Source organism: Ascaphus truei, chromosome 14, assembly GCF_040206685.1.
Source record: "Ascaphus truei isolate aAscTru1 chromosome 14, aAscTru1.hap1, whole genome shotgun sequence".
In the NCBI taxonomy this organism is placed as follows: Eukaryota; Metazoa; Chordata; class Amphibia; order Anura; family Ascaphidae; genus Ascaphus; species Ascaphus truei.
The window spans coordinates 15,364,542-15,379,271 of record NC_134496.1 but is presented as its reverse complement, the minus strand read 5'-3'; the positions used below and the strand labels follow the sequence as shown (position 1 = coordinate 15,379,271).

General features: G+C 54.6%; 1 protein-coding gene across 1 annotated transcript in view; it reads right to left on the bottom strand.

Annotated features, from left to right (window-relative positions):
- Positions 1-643: 643 nt before the first annotated feature.
- Positions 644-14,730, bottom strand: part of SF3B2 (splicing factor 3b subunit 2) — a 39,351-nt gene continuing 25,264 nt past the window's right edge. The window contains exons 10-21 of the mRNA XM_075569778.1: positions 13,947-14,072; positions 13,422-13,502; positions 13,046-13,273; positions 11,996-12,145; positions 11,784-11,873; positions 10,789-10,896; positions 10,301-10,408; positions 9,958-10,100; positions 9,311-9,412; positions 3,373-3,472; positions 1,170-1,355; positions 644-802 (exon numbers count right to left, since the gene is read on the bottom strand). Coding sequence (XP_075425893.1) covers positions 731-802; positions 1,170-1,355; positions 3,373-3,472; positions 9,311-9,412; positions 9,958-10,100; positions 10,301-10,408; positions 10,789-10,896; positions 11,784-11,873; positions 11,996-12,145; positions 13,046-13,273; positions 13,422-13,502; positions 13,947-14,072 — 1,494 coding nt within the window. The 3' untranslated portion in view covers positions 644-730. The remainder of the gene's footprint in view (positions 803-1,169; positions 1,356-3,372; positions 3,473-9,310; positions 9,413-9,957; positions 10,101-10,300; positions 10,409-10,788; positions 10,897-11,783; positions 11,874-11,995; positions 12,146-13,045; positions 13,274-13,421; positions 13,503-13,946; positions 14,073-14,730) is intronic.

Here is a 14,730-nt window from a genome sequence, read left to right as displayed (position 1 = left end):
GCCTATCCCAGCCACGCTTTGATTGGCTTGGCAGCGTCACCGCTCACAGCCGTGTGCGCGCGTCTCGACCGTATTAACAGCCTCCCACAGCCAATTGCAATTACACGCCTAAACCGGTTACATCTGAAATGATCAGATGGTTTGATGTGTTTAAAATGATTGACTCTTCTATAAGCGACAGATTGAGCTTTGCGGAGGAGATGTTTGCCCAAAACGAGATCCCCAGGGAGAATGTTCCAATGTTTGGTCAAGATAATAATCCACACAATGGGATAAATTGGACATCACTGACCCCATTCCGGAGATAATGGGTCAGCCAGGGGGATTAGTGAGACATCTATGCAATTTGGGCAAGTTATAAAAAACGGACATGCAAAGTTTGAATGTTTGGGGAATTAAAAGGTAAATGTAGATTGTAGTGAGACAGTTCTAGAGATGATTATAAAAATGGTTAATTGAATTCTAAATGACGTGTGAATTATACATTTGTAAAGTTATGTCGTATGTTTTCACATTTGTCTAGGTGTGTGGGACCCACTCTAGTTCCTGCGTTTGGTAGAACGAACTGCGATGTGTGTACTCTGCCTCTACCCATTGATGTTGAGACACACACAGACTAAATAAGGTTGGTAGAAATGGGAAAGACCATGAAATGGGTTTTATTAGAAATAAAAATGTGGGCAGGAGGGGGAAAGATGGAGCAGGGGGATGGGGGAGGGGAGAAGGGCGCTCAGAACTTGAACTCTTTGTATTTCTTGCCTCCTGAACGGGAATCCTGTGGCTGCCCCTTCCTTTTCTTCTGCTGCAGGGATAACACAATGAGAGAGTTAAAAAGAACGAAAGGGGAATGGAAATAGGACAGGAGACTGGTCAAGAGGGGGGAGGGAGAAAGGAGATTGAAGGGGGGGAGGGGGGGGGAAGAGAATGACCGAGGGGGATGAATGACCAATAAAGATCAACACCTTGTGTATTGATATACACAGCACGCTGTGATGTCACACCTTACAGTCATAAGGGCCGATTTTAGGGGCAGATCAGGTCTGTAATAGTATAACATACCAGTACATGTCCCCTTATTAACCATAACGTCTTACGTGCGCATAAACCCCTTGTGTGTCCGTGTTTCTACCCCCTGTATAAACGTTATATATATATATGTATGTACATACCTTCTGTTTGGCTGCGTGTTCTGCCACCATATCACTGAAGTCCTCTTTCTGTACTTGCTCTTGGGCTTCTCTCACCCGTTCTTCATATTTTTGGGTCATCGCTGAGGGATCTAGTTCCAGTTCTTCAGGGGCCAAAGCAACTTCTACCCCCTGTGGCTCAGTGGGGGCACCCCTGCGGGACATGGCCTGGGGGGGGGAAATAGAACCAGTTAGAGCTTCAAAGACCTAAACTTCCTCTATAGAACTCTGCTGCAAACATCTGCACCTCCTCCTGCCCCCCCCATCTCCACCCCCCCACATCTCTGCCTCTCCTGTCCTCCCCCCCACATCTCCGCCTCTCCTGTCCTCCCCCCACATCTCCGCCTCTCCTGTCCTCCCCCCAACATCTCCGCCTCTCCTGTCCACCCCCCCACATCTCCTGTCCTTCCCCCCCCCACATCTCCGCCTCTCCTGTCCTCCCCCCCACATCTCCGCCTCTCCTGTCCCCCCCCCCACATCTCCGCCTCTCCTGTCCTCCCCCCCCCCACATCTCCGCCTCTCCTGTCCCCCCCCACATCTCCGCCTCTCCTGTCCCCCCCCCACATCTCCGCCTCTCCTGTCCCCCCCCCACATCTCCGCCTCTCCTGTCCCCCCCCCCCCACATCTCCTGTCCTTCCCCCCCCCCCACATCTCCGCCTCTCCTGTCCCCCCCCACATCTCCGCCTCTCCTGTCCCCCCCCCACATCTCCGCCTCTCCTGTCCCCCCCCCACATCTCCGCCTCTCCTGTCCCCCCCCCACATCTCCGCCTCTCCTGTCCCCCCCCCCACATCTCCGCCTCTCCTGTCCCCCCACCCATCTCCTGTCCTTCCCCCCCCCCACATCTCCGCCTCTCCTGTCCTCCCCCCCCACATCTCCGCCTCTCCTGTCCCCCCCCCCACATCTCCGCCTCTCCTGTCTCCCCCCCACATCTCCGCATCTCCTGCCCTCCCCCACATCTCCGCCTCTCCTGTCCTCCCCCACATCTCCGCCTCTCCTGTCCTCCCCCCCCCCACATCTCCGCCTCTCCTGTCCTCCCCCCCCCCACATCTCCGCCTCTCCTGTCCCCCCCATCTCCGCCTCTCCTGTCCTCCCCCCAACATCTCAGCCTCTCCTGTCCTCCCCCCCCACATCTCCGCCTCTCCTGTCCTCCCCCCACATCTCCGCCTCTCCTGCCCCCCCCATATCTGCCTCTCCTGTCCTCCCCCCCACATCTCCGCCTCTCCTGTCCCCCCCCCACATCTCCGCCTCTCCTGTCCTCCCCCACATCTCCGCCTCTCCTGTTCTCCCCCCCACATCTCCGCCTCTCCTGTCCTCCCCCCCACATCTCAGCCTCTCCTGTCCTCCCCCCACATCTCCGCCTCTCCCGTCCTCCCCCCCACATCTCCGCCTCTCCTGTCCTCCCCCCCACATCTCTGCCTCTCCTGTCCTCCCCCCACATCTCTGCCTCTCCTGTCCTCCCCCCCCACATCTCCGCCTCTCCTGTCCTCCCCCCCACATCTCCGCCTCTCCTGTCCTCCCCCCCACATCTCCCCCTCTCCTGTCCTCCCCCCCACATCTCCGCCTCTCCTGTCCTCCCCCCCACATCTCCGCCTCTCCTGTCCTCCCCCCCACATCTCCGCCTCTCCTGTCCTCCCCCCCACATCTCCGCCTCTCCTGTCCCCCCCCCCACATCTCCGCCTCTCCTGTCCCCCCCCACATCTCCGCCTCTCCTGTCCTCCCCCCCACATCTCCGCCTCTCCTGTCCTCCCCCCCACATCTCCGCCTCTCCTGTCCCCCCCCCCACATCTCCGCCTCTCCTGTCCCCCCCCCCACATCTCCGCCTCTCCTGTCCCCCCCCCCACATCTCCGCCTCTCCTGTCCCCCCCCCACATCTCAGCCTCTCCCCCAACATCTCCGCCTCTCCTGTCCCCCCCCACATCTCCGCCTCTCCTGTCCTCCCCTCCCCACATCTCCGCCTCTCCTGTCCTCCCCCCCACATCTCTGCCTCTCCTGTCCTCCCCTCCCCACATCTCCGCCTCTCCTGTCCTCCCCCCCACATCTCTGCCTCTCCTGTCCTCCCCTCCCCACATCTCCGCCTCTCCTGTCCTCCCCCCCACATCTCCGCCTCTCCTGTCCTCCCCTCCCCACATCTCCGCCTCTCCTGTCCCCCCCCCCACATCTCTGCCTCTCCTGTCCTCCCCTCACCGTATTGATGTCATATATGTGGGTGGAGCCCATCATAGCTCCGCCCACTGTTGCTGTTCTCTTTTCTGGCAGCACAGTGAAGAGCTGCGGTGTCTCCGTACTGTGGGGGTTACAAGAAGGGGGGGGGAGGCAATTAATTAACTGCGGGCAGACAGGCACAGGCACAGGCACAGGCACAGGCACACACACAGACACACACACACACACACACACACAGGCAGAGACACACACAGACACACACACACAGACACAGACACACACACACAGACACACACACACAGACACACACACAGGCAGAGACACACACACACAGGCAGAGACACACACACACAGGCAGAGACAGACACACAGACACACAGACACACAGACACACAGACACACAGACACACAGACACACAGACACACAGACACACAGGAGGCAGAGACACAGACACAGACACAGACACACACACACACACACACACACACACAGGCAGAGACACAGACACACACACACAGGCAGAGACACAGACACAGACAAACACACACACACACACACACAAACACACACACACACACACGCAGAGACACAGACACAGACACAGACACAGACACACGCAGAGACACAGACACACACAAACACACACACACACGCGCGCAGAGACAGACACACACACAGGCAGAGACACAGACACACACACAGGCAGAGACACAGACACACACACACAGGCAGAGACACACACACACACACACACAGGCAGAGACACACACACACACACACACACAGGCAGAGACACAGACACACACACACACACACAGACACACACACAGGCAGAGACACACACACACACACACACACAGACACACAGGCAGAGACACACACACACACAGGCAGAGACACAGACACACACAAACACACACAGGCAGAGACACAGACACACACAGACACACACACAGGCAGAGACACAGACACACACACAGGCAGAGACACAGACACAGACACACACACACACACACAGACACACACACACACCGGCAGAGACACAGACACACACAAACACACACACAAACACGCGCGCGCAGAGACACACACACACACACACAGGCAGAGACACAGACACACACACAGGCAGAGACACACACACACACACACACACAGGCAGAGACACAGACACAGACACAGACACACACACACACACACAGGCAGAGACACACACAGGCAGAGACACACACACACACAGACACACAGGCAGAGACACACACACACAGGCAGAGACACAGACACACACACACACACACACACACACACACACACACACCGGCAGAGACACACATACACAGGCAGAGACACACACACACACACAAACACACACACAGGCAGAGACACAGACACACACAGGCAGAGACACAGACACACACACAGGCAGAGACACAGACACACACACACACACACACACACACACACCGGCAGAGACACACATACACAGGCAAAGACACACACACACAGGCAGAGACACACACACACACACAAACACACACAGGCAGAGACACAGACACACACAGGCAGAGACACAGACACACACAGGCAGAGACACAGACACAGACACACACACACACAAACACACACAGGCAGAGACACAGACACACACAGACACACACACACAGACACACACACACACAGGCAGAGACACAGACACACACAGGCAGAGACACAGACACACACAGGCAGAGACAGACATAGACACACACAGGCAGAGACACAGACACACAGACACACACAGGCAGAGACACAGACACACAGACACACACAGGCAGAGACACAGACACACACACACACAGGCAGAGACACAGACACACACAGGCAGAGACACAGACACAGACACACAGGCAGAGACACAGAAACACACACAGGCAAAGACACACACACACAGGCAGACACACAGACACACACAGGCAGAGACACAGACACACACACACAGGCAGAGACACAGACACACACACACAGGCAGAGACACACACACACACAGGCAGAGACACAGACACACACACACAGGCAGAGACACACACACACAGGCAGAGACACAGACACACAGGCAGAGACACACACACAGGCAGAGACACACACACACAGGCAGAGACACACACACACAGGCAGAGACACACACACACACAGGCAGAGACACACACACACAGGCACAGAGACACACACAGGCACAGAGACACACACAGGCACAGAGACACACACAGGCACAGAGACACACACAGGCACAGAGACACACACAGGCACAGACACACACACACAGGCAGAGACACACACAGGCAAAGACACACACACACACACACAGGCAAAGACACACATACACACACACACAGGCAGAGACACACACACACAGGCAGAGACACACACACACACAGGCAGAGACACACACACACACAGGCAGAGACACACACACACACAGGCAGAGACACACACACACACAGGCAGAGACACACGCACACACAGGCAGAGACACACACACACACAGGCAGAGACACAGACACACACACACAGGCAGAGACACAGACACACAGGCAGAGACACACACACACACAGGCAGACACACACATAGGCAGAGACACACACACACACAGACAGGCATAGACACAGACACACACAGGCAGAGACACAGACACACAGGCAGAGACACAGACACACACACACACACACACACACACACACAGGCAGAGACACACACACACACAGGCAGAGACACACACACAGGCAGAGACACACACACACACACACACACAGGCAGAGACACACACACAGGCAGAGACACACACACAGGTAGAGACACACACACAGGCAGAGACACACACACACACACACAGGCAGAGACACACACACACACAGGCAGAGACACACACACACAGGCAGAGACACACACGCACACACACACAGGCAGAGACACACACACAGGCAGAGACACACACACACACACACACACACACACACACACAGGCAGAGACACACACACACACACACACACACAGGCAGAGACACACACACACACACACACACACACACACACACACACACAGGCAGAGACACACACACACACACAGGCAGAGACACACACAGGCAGAGACACACACAGGCAGAGACACACACACAGGCAGAGACACACACACAGGCAGAGACACACACACACACACAGGCAGAGACACACACACACACAGGCAGACACACACACACACAGGCAGACACACACACACAGGCAGACACACACACACACAGGCAGAGACACACACACACACACACACACACACACAGGCAGAGACACACACACACACACAGGCAGAGACACACACACACAGGCAGAGACACACACACACAGGCAGAGACACACACACACAGGCAGAGACACACACACACACACACACAGGCAGACACACACACACACAGGCAGAGACACACACACACACACAGGCAGAGACACACACACACAGGCAGAGACACACACACACACACAGGCAGAGACACAGACACAGACAGGCATAGACACAGACACAGACACAGACACACACACAGGCAGAGACACAGACACAGACACACCGGCAGAGACACAGACACACAGGCAGAGGCAGAGGCAGAGGCACACAGGCACAGACACACACACACAGGCAGAGGCACAGACACACACACACAGGCAGAGGCACAGACACACACACACAGGCAGAGACACAGACACACACACAGGCAGAGACACAGACACACACACAGGCAGGCAGAGACACACACACGCAGGCAGAGACACACACACACAGGCAGAGACACACACACACAGGCAGAGACACACACACACAAGCAGAGACACACACACACAGGCAGACACACACACACACACACACACACAGGCAGAGACACACACACACACAGGCAGAGACACACACACACACAGGCAGAGACACACACACACACAGGCAGAGACACACACACACAGGCAGAGACACACACACACACACACACACAGGCAGAGACACACACACACACACACAGGCAGAGACACACACACACACAGGCAGAGAGACACACACACACACACACACACAGGCAGAGACACACACACACACAGGCAGAGACACACACACACACACACACACACACACACACAGGCAGAGACACACACACAGGCAGACACACACACACACACACAGGCAGAGACACACACACACACACACAGGCAGAGACGCACACAGAGACAGAGACGCACACACAACTACTACTACCAATACGACAGGAGGCAGATTGGAGAGAATGGGAGGAGGATTCTGCCCAGGAGCAAAGGCAATTGAGAGGCAGTGAGGGGCACATTTATACATAGTTACATAGTTACATAGTTACATAGTTACATAGTTACATAGTAGATGAGGTTGAAAAAAGACTTCCGTCCATCAAGTTCAACCTATGCTAAATTTAGACAACAGATACTTTATCCTATATCTATACTTACTTATTGATCCAGAGGAAGGCAAACAAAAACCCCATTAAGGGGAAAAATTAATTCCTTCCTGACTCCAAGAATTGGCAATCGGATTAATCCCTGGATCAACATCCTTCCCATGTATACTTATTTGGTATATCCCGGTATACCTTTCCCATCTAAAAAGATGTCCAACCTTTTTTTGAACATATCTATTGTATCTGCCATCACAGTCTCCATGGGTAATGAATTCCACATTGTAACTGCCCTTACTGTAAAGAACCCTTTCCTTTGTTGCTGGTGAAATCTCCTTTCCTCCAACCTTAAGGGATGGCCCCGAGTCCTTTGTACTGCCCGTGGGATGAATAGTTCTTTTGAAAGCTCCTTGTTCTGTCCCTGAATATATTTGTATATATTTATCATATCCCCTCTTAGACACCTCTTTTCTAATGTAAATAAATCTAATTTATGTAGCCTCCCCTCATAAGTTAGAATGTCCATCCCCTTTATTAATTTGGTGGCTCTTCTCTGCACTCTCTCTAGTTCCATAATGTCTTTTCTTAGGATTGGTGCCCAAAATTATACTCCATATTCAAGGTGTGGTCTTACTAATGCTTTGTAAAGGGGCATAATTATGTTTACTTCCCTTCCATCCATTGCCCGTTTGATGCAAGATAAGATCTTGTTTGCCTTTGCAGCTACTGCATGACATTGGGCACTATTGCTAAGCCTGCTGTCTACAAGCACTCCTAAATCCTTCTCCATCAAGGATTCCCCCAATTTATCTCCATTTAATTTGTAAGTCGCCTTTTTATTCTTGCTTCCCAAATGCATAACCTTACATTTATCTGTATTAAACCTCATCTGCCATTTACCTGCCCACGTTTACAGTCTCTCCATGTCCTTCTGAAGAGAAATTACATCCTGCTCTGATTCTATTACCTTACACAACTTAGTATCATCAGCAAAGATGGAGACTTTGCTCTCGATCCCAACCTCAAGGTCATTAATAAACAAGTTAAAAAGCAGGGGTCCCAGTACCGATCCCTGGGGTACTCCACTCACGACTTTAGCCCAACCTGAAAAAGTTCCATGTATGACAACCCCCTGTTGTCTGTCCTTTAACCAGTTTTCAATCCAGGTGCATATATTATTACTGAGTCCAATTTGCTTTATTGTGTACACCAACCTCTTGTGTGAAACCGTATCAAAAGCCTTTGCAAAATCTAAGTAGACCACATCAACTGCATTACCCTGGTCTAAATTCCTACTTACCTCCTCAAAGAAACTAATAAGGTTAGTTTGGCAAGATCTAAGGGGGGCAGTTACAAGAAAAGAGGAGCAGCTAATTAAATACACAGGGCAGGAGCACAGCAGGTGGAGGGGGGAGATTGCAAGGTGCAGAAGGGCAAGTAACTTCAGGGAGACATAATGTAACAGGGAGGAGAAAAACACAGGAGGGAGATGGGATATATTACAGGAGGAGAGGGCCTCACCCATCCATGGCTTCTTCTATCTTCTTCTTCCTAAGCTCAATCAGCTCGGGGGTCTCCATGCCAGCAGGAACCGAGGAGAAGCCCCCGGGGGTAATGAGACCACTGCCCAGAACAACGAGAGAGAGATTACAACACATACACAATAATACTCCCCAAAACCTGGGTAATTATGGGCAAGAGATCAGATATCCCCCATCATGTCTCACACAATACATCCCACCCCAGGGGTAAATCCGACCAAGCAGAGGGGTAAGAGATCAGATATCCCCCATCATGTCACACACAATACATCCCACCCCAGGGGTAAATCCGACCAAGCAGAGGGGTAAGAGATCAGATACACCCCCCCCCCCCTTCTCACACCAGACAAGCCCACCCCCACCCTTCTCACACCAGACACGCCCCCCCCAACCTTCTCACACCAGACACGCCTCCCCCCCCAACCTTCTCACACCAGACACGCCTCCCCCCCCAACCTTCTCACACCAGATTACATCACCATATGTGGTATCCAACTGATCAAGCCCAGGTTATCCACCCCCTGCACCCCCAGGTTATCCACCCCCTGCACCCCCAGGTTATACACCCCCTGCACCCCCAGGTTATACACCCCCTGCACCCCCAGGTTGCCCTAGCCCACCCCTCACCTGTCAGCGGGAGTAATAAATCCAGTCTCATCCGGTTTCTCTTCATCGCTCTCCTCGTCCTCCTCCTCTGAAGAAGATTCATCATCGGACAATTCAAGCTCCCCCCACGGGGTCCGGTCTATATCCTCCTCCTCATTCTTATTCTGTGGGTGTTAATATTGGAGATAAACATACATAACGTGTGTGTTACTATATAGATGTAGAGATACACACACACACACACACGTATATATGAGAATTAATATAAAGATAGTGATTTATCTAGATACACACACACACACACACACACACACACACACACACACACACACACACACACACGTGCATATATGTAAACCCTTACCTGGAAGTCTGAGGCATTGGTCCCAAACACATCTCCATAAAGGGGTTTCCCCATCTCATCCACAGGGGGCTTTCCCCACCCCCCAGCATGATATCCAAAGGAGCAGCCCTGGGGGCATAGAACAGAGAATGAGGGCGGGGGTTAGAGAATGAGGGCGGGGGGGTAGAGAGAGGGGGCTGGGAGTAGAGAGAGGGGGCTGGGAGTAGAGAGAGGGGGCTGGGAGTAGAGAGAGGGGGCTGGGAGTAGAGAGAGGGGGCTGGGAGTAGAGAGAGGGGGCAGGGAGTAGAGAGAGGGGGCAGGGAGTAGAGAGAGAGGGCGGGGAGTAGAGAGAGAGGGCGGGGAGTAGAGAGAGAGGACGGGGAGTAGAGAGAGAGGGCGGGGAGTAGAGAGAGAGGGCGGGGAGTAGAGAGAGAGGACGGGGAGTAGAGAGAGAGGACGGGGAGTAGAGAGAGGGGGCGGGGAGTAGAGAGAGGGGGCGGGGGTCTCACCTCTGGGATGGGGGAGTTCAACCCTGGGATTTTGAGGTTGGGGTAAGATGGGGGGGGCCCGTATCTTTGCATCGCAATTAGCCAGGGGGGGGGCACCTTGTGAGAGTTCTGAAATAAAGAAAAGGAGAGAAACGTCAGAGACGAGAGCCCACATAATCCCACAGGTGAGACACGTGAGCCCACATAATCCCACAGGTGAGACACGTGAGCCCACATAATCCCACAGGTGAGACACGAGAGCCCACATAATCCCACAGGTGAGACACAAGAGCCCACATAATCCCACAGGTGAGACACGTGAGCCCACATAATCCCACAGGTGAGACACGAGAGCCCACATAATCCCACAGGTGAGACACGAGAGCCCACATAATCCCACAGGTGAGACACGGGATCCCACATAATCCCACAGGTGAGACACGAGAGCCCACATAATCCCACAGGTGAGACACGAGATCCCACAGGTGAGACACGAGATCCCACATAATCCCACAGGTGAGACACGAGAGCCCACATAATCCCACAGGTGAGACACGAGAGCCCACATAATCCCACAGGTGAGACACGAGATCCCACATAATCCCACAGGTGAGACACGAGAGCCCACATAATCCCACAGGTGAGACACGAGAGCCCACATAATCCCACAGGTGAGACACGAGATCCCACATAATCCCACAGGTGAGACACGAGAGCCCACATAATCCCACAGGTGAGACACGAGAGCCCACATAATCCCACAGGTGAGACACGAGAGCCCACATAATCCCACAGGTGAGACACGAGATCCCACATAATCCCACAGGTGAGACACGAGAGCCCACATAATCCCGCAGGTGAGACACGAGAGCCCACATAATCCCACAGGTGAGACACGGGATCCCACATAATCCCGCAGGTGAGACACGAGAGCCCACATAATCCCACAGGTGAGACACGGGATCCCACGTGAGACACGAGGTGGGATTGTTCTTGAACACAAAACGTAGTCTCACCACCCCCACTGGCATCCCGAGAGTGATCCGCAGCTCATCAGAAAGGTCTCCCGGCTTCTTCTCTTTCAGACGAGTCTCAAATTCCTTACCCTGCGAGAGGGAGGAGGGGGGAGGAAGAGAGAATGGAGGGGGGAGAGGGGCAATGTGTTAGAGTCAGTTAGTACACTTAATGTCGCGTGTGTACACGCGTGTGGAGCTTGGTGTGCTCTCACCTCGTAGTACAGGTCCCCGTGTATGGTCAGTTTGGGCTTGCTCTGCCACTTGAAGAAAGCATCGTGCAGCTTCTGATAGTCTATGTCTATTTTGCCCATCTTGGGCCGCACTTTCTCCCTCATCTTGGACTTCATGGTCTTCTGCTCCTCCTAGGGGACAAGAAGGCGTGAGAGAGGGCCGCGGGTGTGGGGAGCGAGAGTGGACAAGGCCGCGAGAGGCGCGAGACGGGGGCCGCGGGTGTGGGGAGCGAGAGAGGACAGGGCCGCGAGAGGCGCGAGACGGGGGCCTCGGGTGTGGGGAGCGAGAGAGGACAGGGCCGCGAGAGGCGCGAGACGGGGGGCGCGGGTGTGGGGAGCGAGAGAGGACAGGGCCGCGAGAGGCGAGAGAGGACAGGGCCGCGAGACGGGGGCCGCGAGGCGCGAGACGGGGGCCGCGGGTGTGTGGAGCGAGAGAGGACAGGGCCGCGCGAGACGGGGGCCGCGGGTGTGGGGAGCGAGAGAGGACAGGGCCGCGAGAGGCGCGAGGCTGGGGGCGCGGGTGTGGGGAGCGAGAGAGGACAGGGCCGCGAGAGGCGGGAGACGGGGGTGTGGGGAGCGAGAGAGGACAGGGCCGCGAGAGGCGCGAGACGGGGGGCGCGGGTGTGGGGAGCGAGAGAGGACAGGGCCGCGAGAGGCGCGAGACGGGGGGCGCGGGTGTGGGGAGCGAGAGAGGACAGGGCCGCGAGAGGCGCGAGACGGGGGGCGCGGGTGTGGGGAGCGAGAGAGGACAGGGCCGCGAGAGGCGAGAGAGGACAGGGCCGCGAGAGGCGAGACGGGGGCCGCGAGGCGCGAGACGGGGGCCGCGGGTGTGGGGAGTGAGAGAGGACCGGGCCGCGAGAGGCGCGAGACGGGGGCCGCGATTGGCGCGAGACAGGGGCCGCGAGAGGCGCGAGACGGGGCGGGAAGCCGAGGGACGCAGAAGGGGTAGGAAGGGAAGAGAGGGACAAGAATGAATGAGGGAGAGTTGAGGACCTGGTAATGACACTTCCTGTAACCCCACCCCCCTCTCACCTTCTCCTGCAGGGCCTCCCTCATCTCCTGGATCCCTGTCCTCTTGATGAAGTCCGGGAGCTGGAATGGCGGCTTCTCTATGCCTCGCTTGCCCTGCAGGTATTTGCGCTTGAAGCACCAGTGGCGAGGGACGGGGACAGAGTTCCGTGACCCTTTCAGGTGGACGAGAAGTTTGGGATCTTGAGCGGTGACATCGTGCATCTCCACCACGTCTGGCCGGGACACCAGCTGGAGATTGGGGGGGGGGGAAGAGACTGAGATCTAGAGACAGCCTTAGAGGAGATAACATTCCCTCCCCACCGACAGAGAAGTCTCAAACCGCACTCCCACCATCTTCACCCCCCCCCCCCTTATTACCTCCCCAGCCTCTCCTCACCTGTTTCAGTTCTGCCACAGTGAACCTATTCATCCTCCTCAGCTTCTTCTTAGATATTTTGGGAGCATCGTGCTTCTTTTCCTAGAGAGAAAGATACATTGGGGGCAGAGCGATACCGCCATTAAAAGGGGGTGGGGGGTGCGCCATTGGGTGGGTGGGGAGATTTGAGGGGGAGAAAGAGAACCATTTGGGGGGCGGGGATAGGAGAGCAACACCAGGGGGGGGAGGAGAGCACCATTGGGGGGGGGGGGGGAGCGGGGAAGAGGGGGAAGTACAATTAAGGGGGGGGTAGAGTAGAGCACCATTACGGTGACATGAAGTGAGCACCATTACGGTGACATGAAGTGAGCACCATTACGGTGACATGAAGTGAGCACCATTACGGTGACATGAAGTGAGCACCATTACGGTGTCGGGCGGAGAGCACCATTAGGGGGGCAGGAGGACAGAACCATTGGTGGGGGAGGGAGGCATCATTAGGTGGGGAGTCACTGTCCCCCTCCTTGTTTGTCATTTTGCCCTCACCTCGTCGTCACTGTCACTGTCACTGTCCATGTGCTCCTCCTCAAACCGTTTCCTGGGGGCAGCTGGCTCTGCTCTCTCTATCTTCTCCGGCTCTTTCTCCTTCTCTCGTTTCACATCATCTGTCAGCTGCAAAAGACAGAAGAGGGCACACCAAGCAAGGAAAGTTATAGGGGGCAGGATATAAAGTAGCACGGCAAGGTAAGGAGCTATATGGGCAAGATATAGTGTTTCGTTATAGAGTCAGGGTACAAAATGATATGGGCAGAATATAGGGCGTTTGCTTTCGAACCGCTTCATTCTTTTTCGGGGCTTTTCAGGTTAATACCCACTGGTCAAAACACCGAGGTACAGTGGATGTTCCCTTGCAAGATGGTCTTGTTTCTTCCAGATGCCTCCATCCCACCTTCATTCTCCTATTGATTTCATTTAGAAGGTTCCCATCAATTGATACTTGCTGTCCAAGGTAGACAATGGTCTTCGACTTTTAGTTCGATCCCATTTATTTTGTTCTTTGTAGAGTTGACACATTTGCTGAACTGTGGTCTTGCGGAGATTCATATGGAGGCCCTTGTCCTTACTAGCTTCGAGGAAATCTCGGATTTGTTGCAAAAATAACATCTGTAAATTGTAGGTGGCTCAAATATTTACTGTTAATTTCCTTTTTCTTTCCAATTCAATGACTTGAACAACCCTTCAAGAGTCACAGTGACAAGCTTGGTGACACAGTGTCTCCCTGCCGCACTACCCTCGCTGATTCTTATCTTGCTTGTATCTTCATGTAATC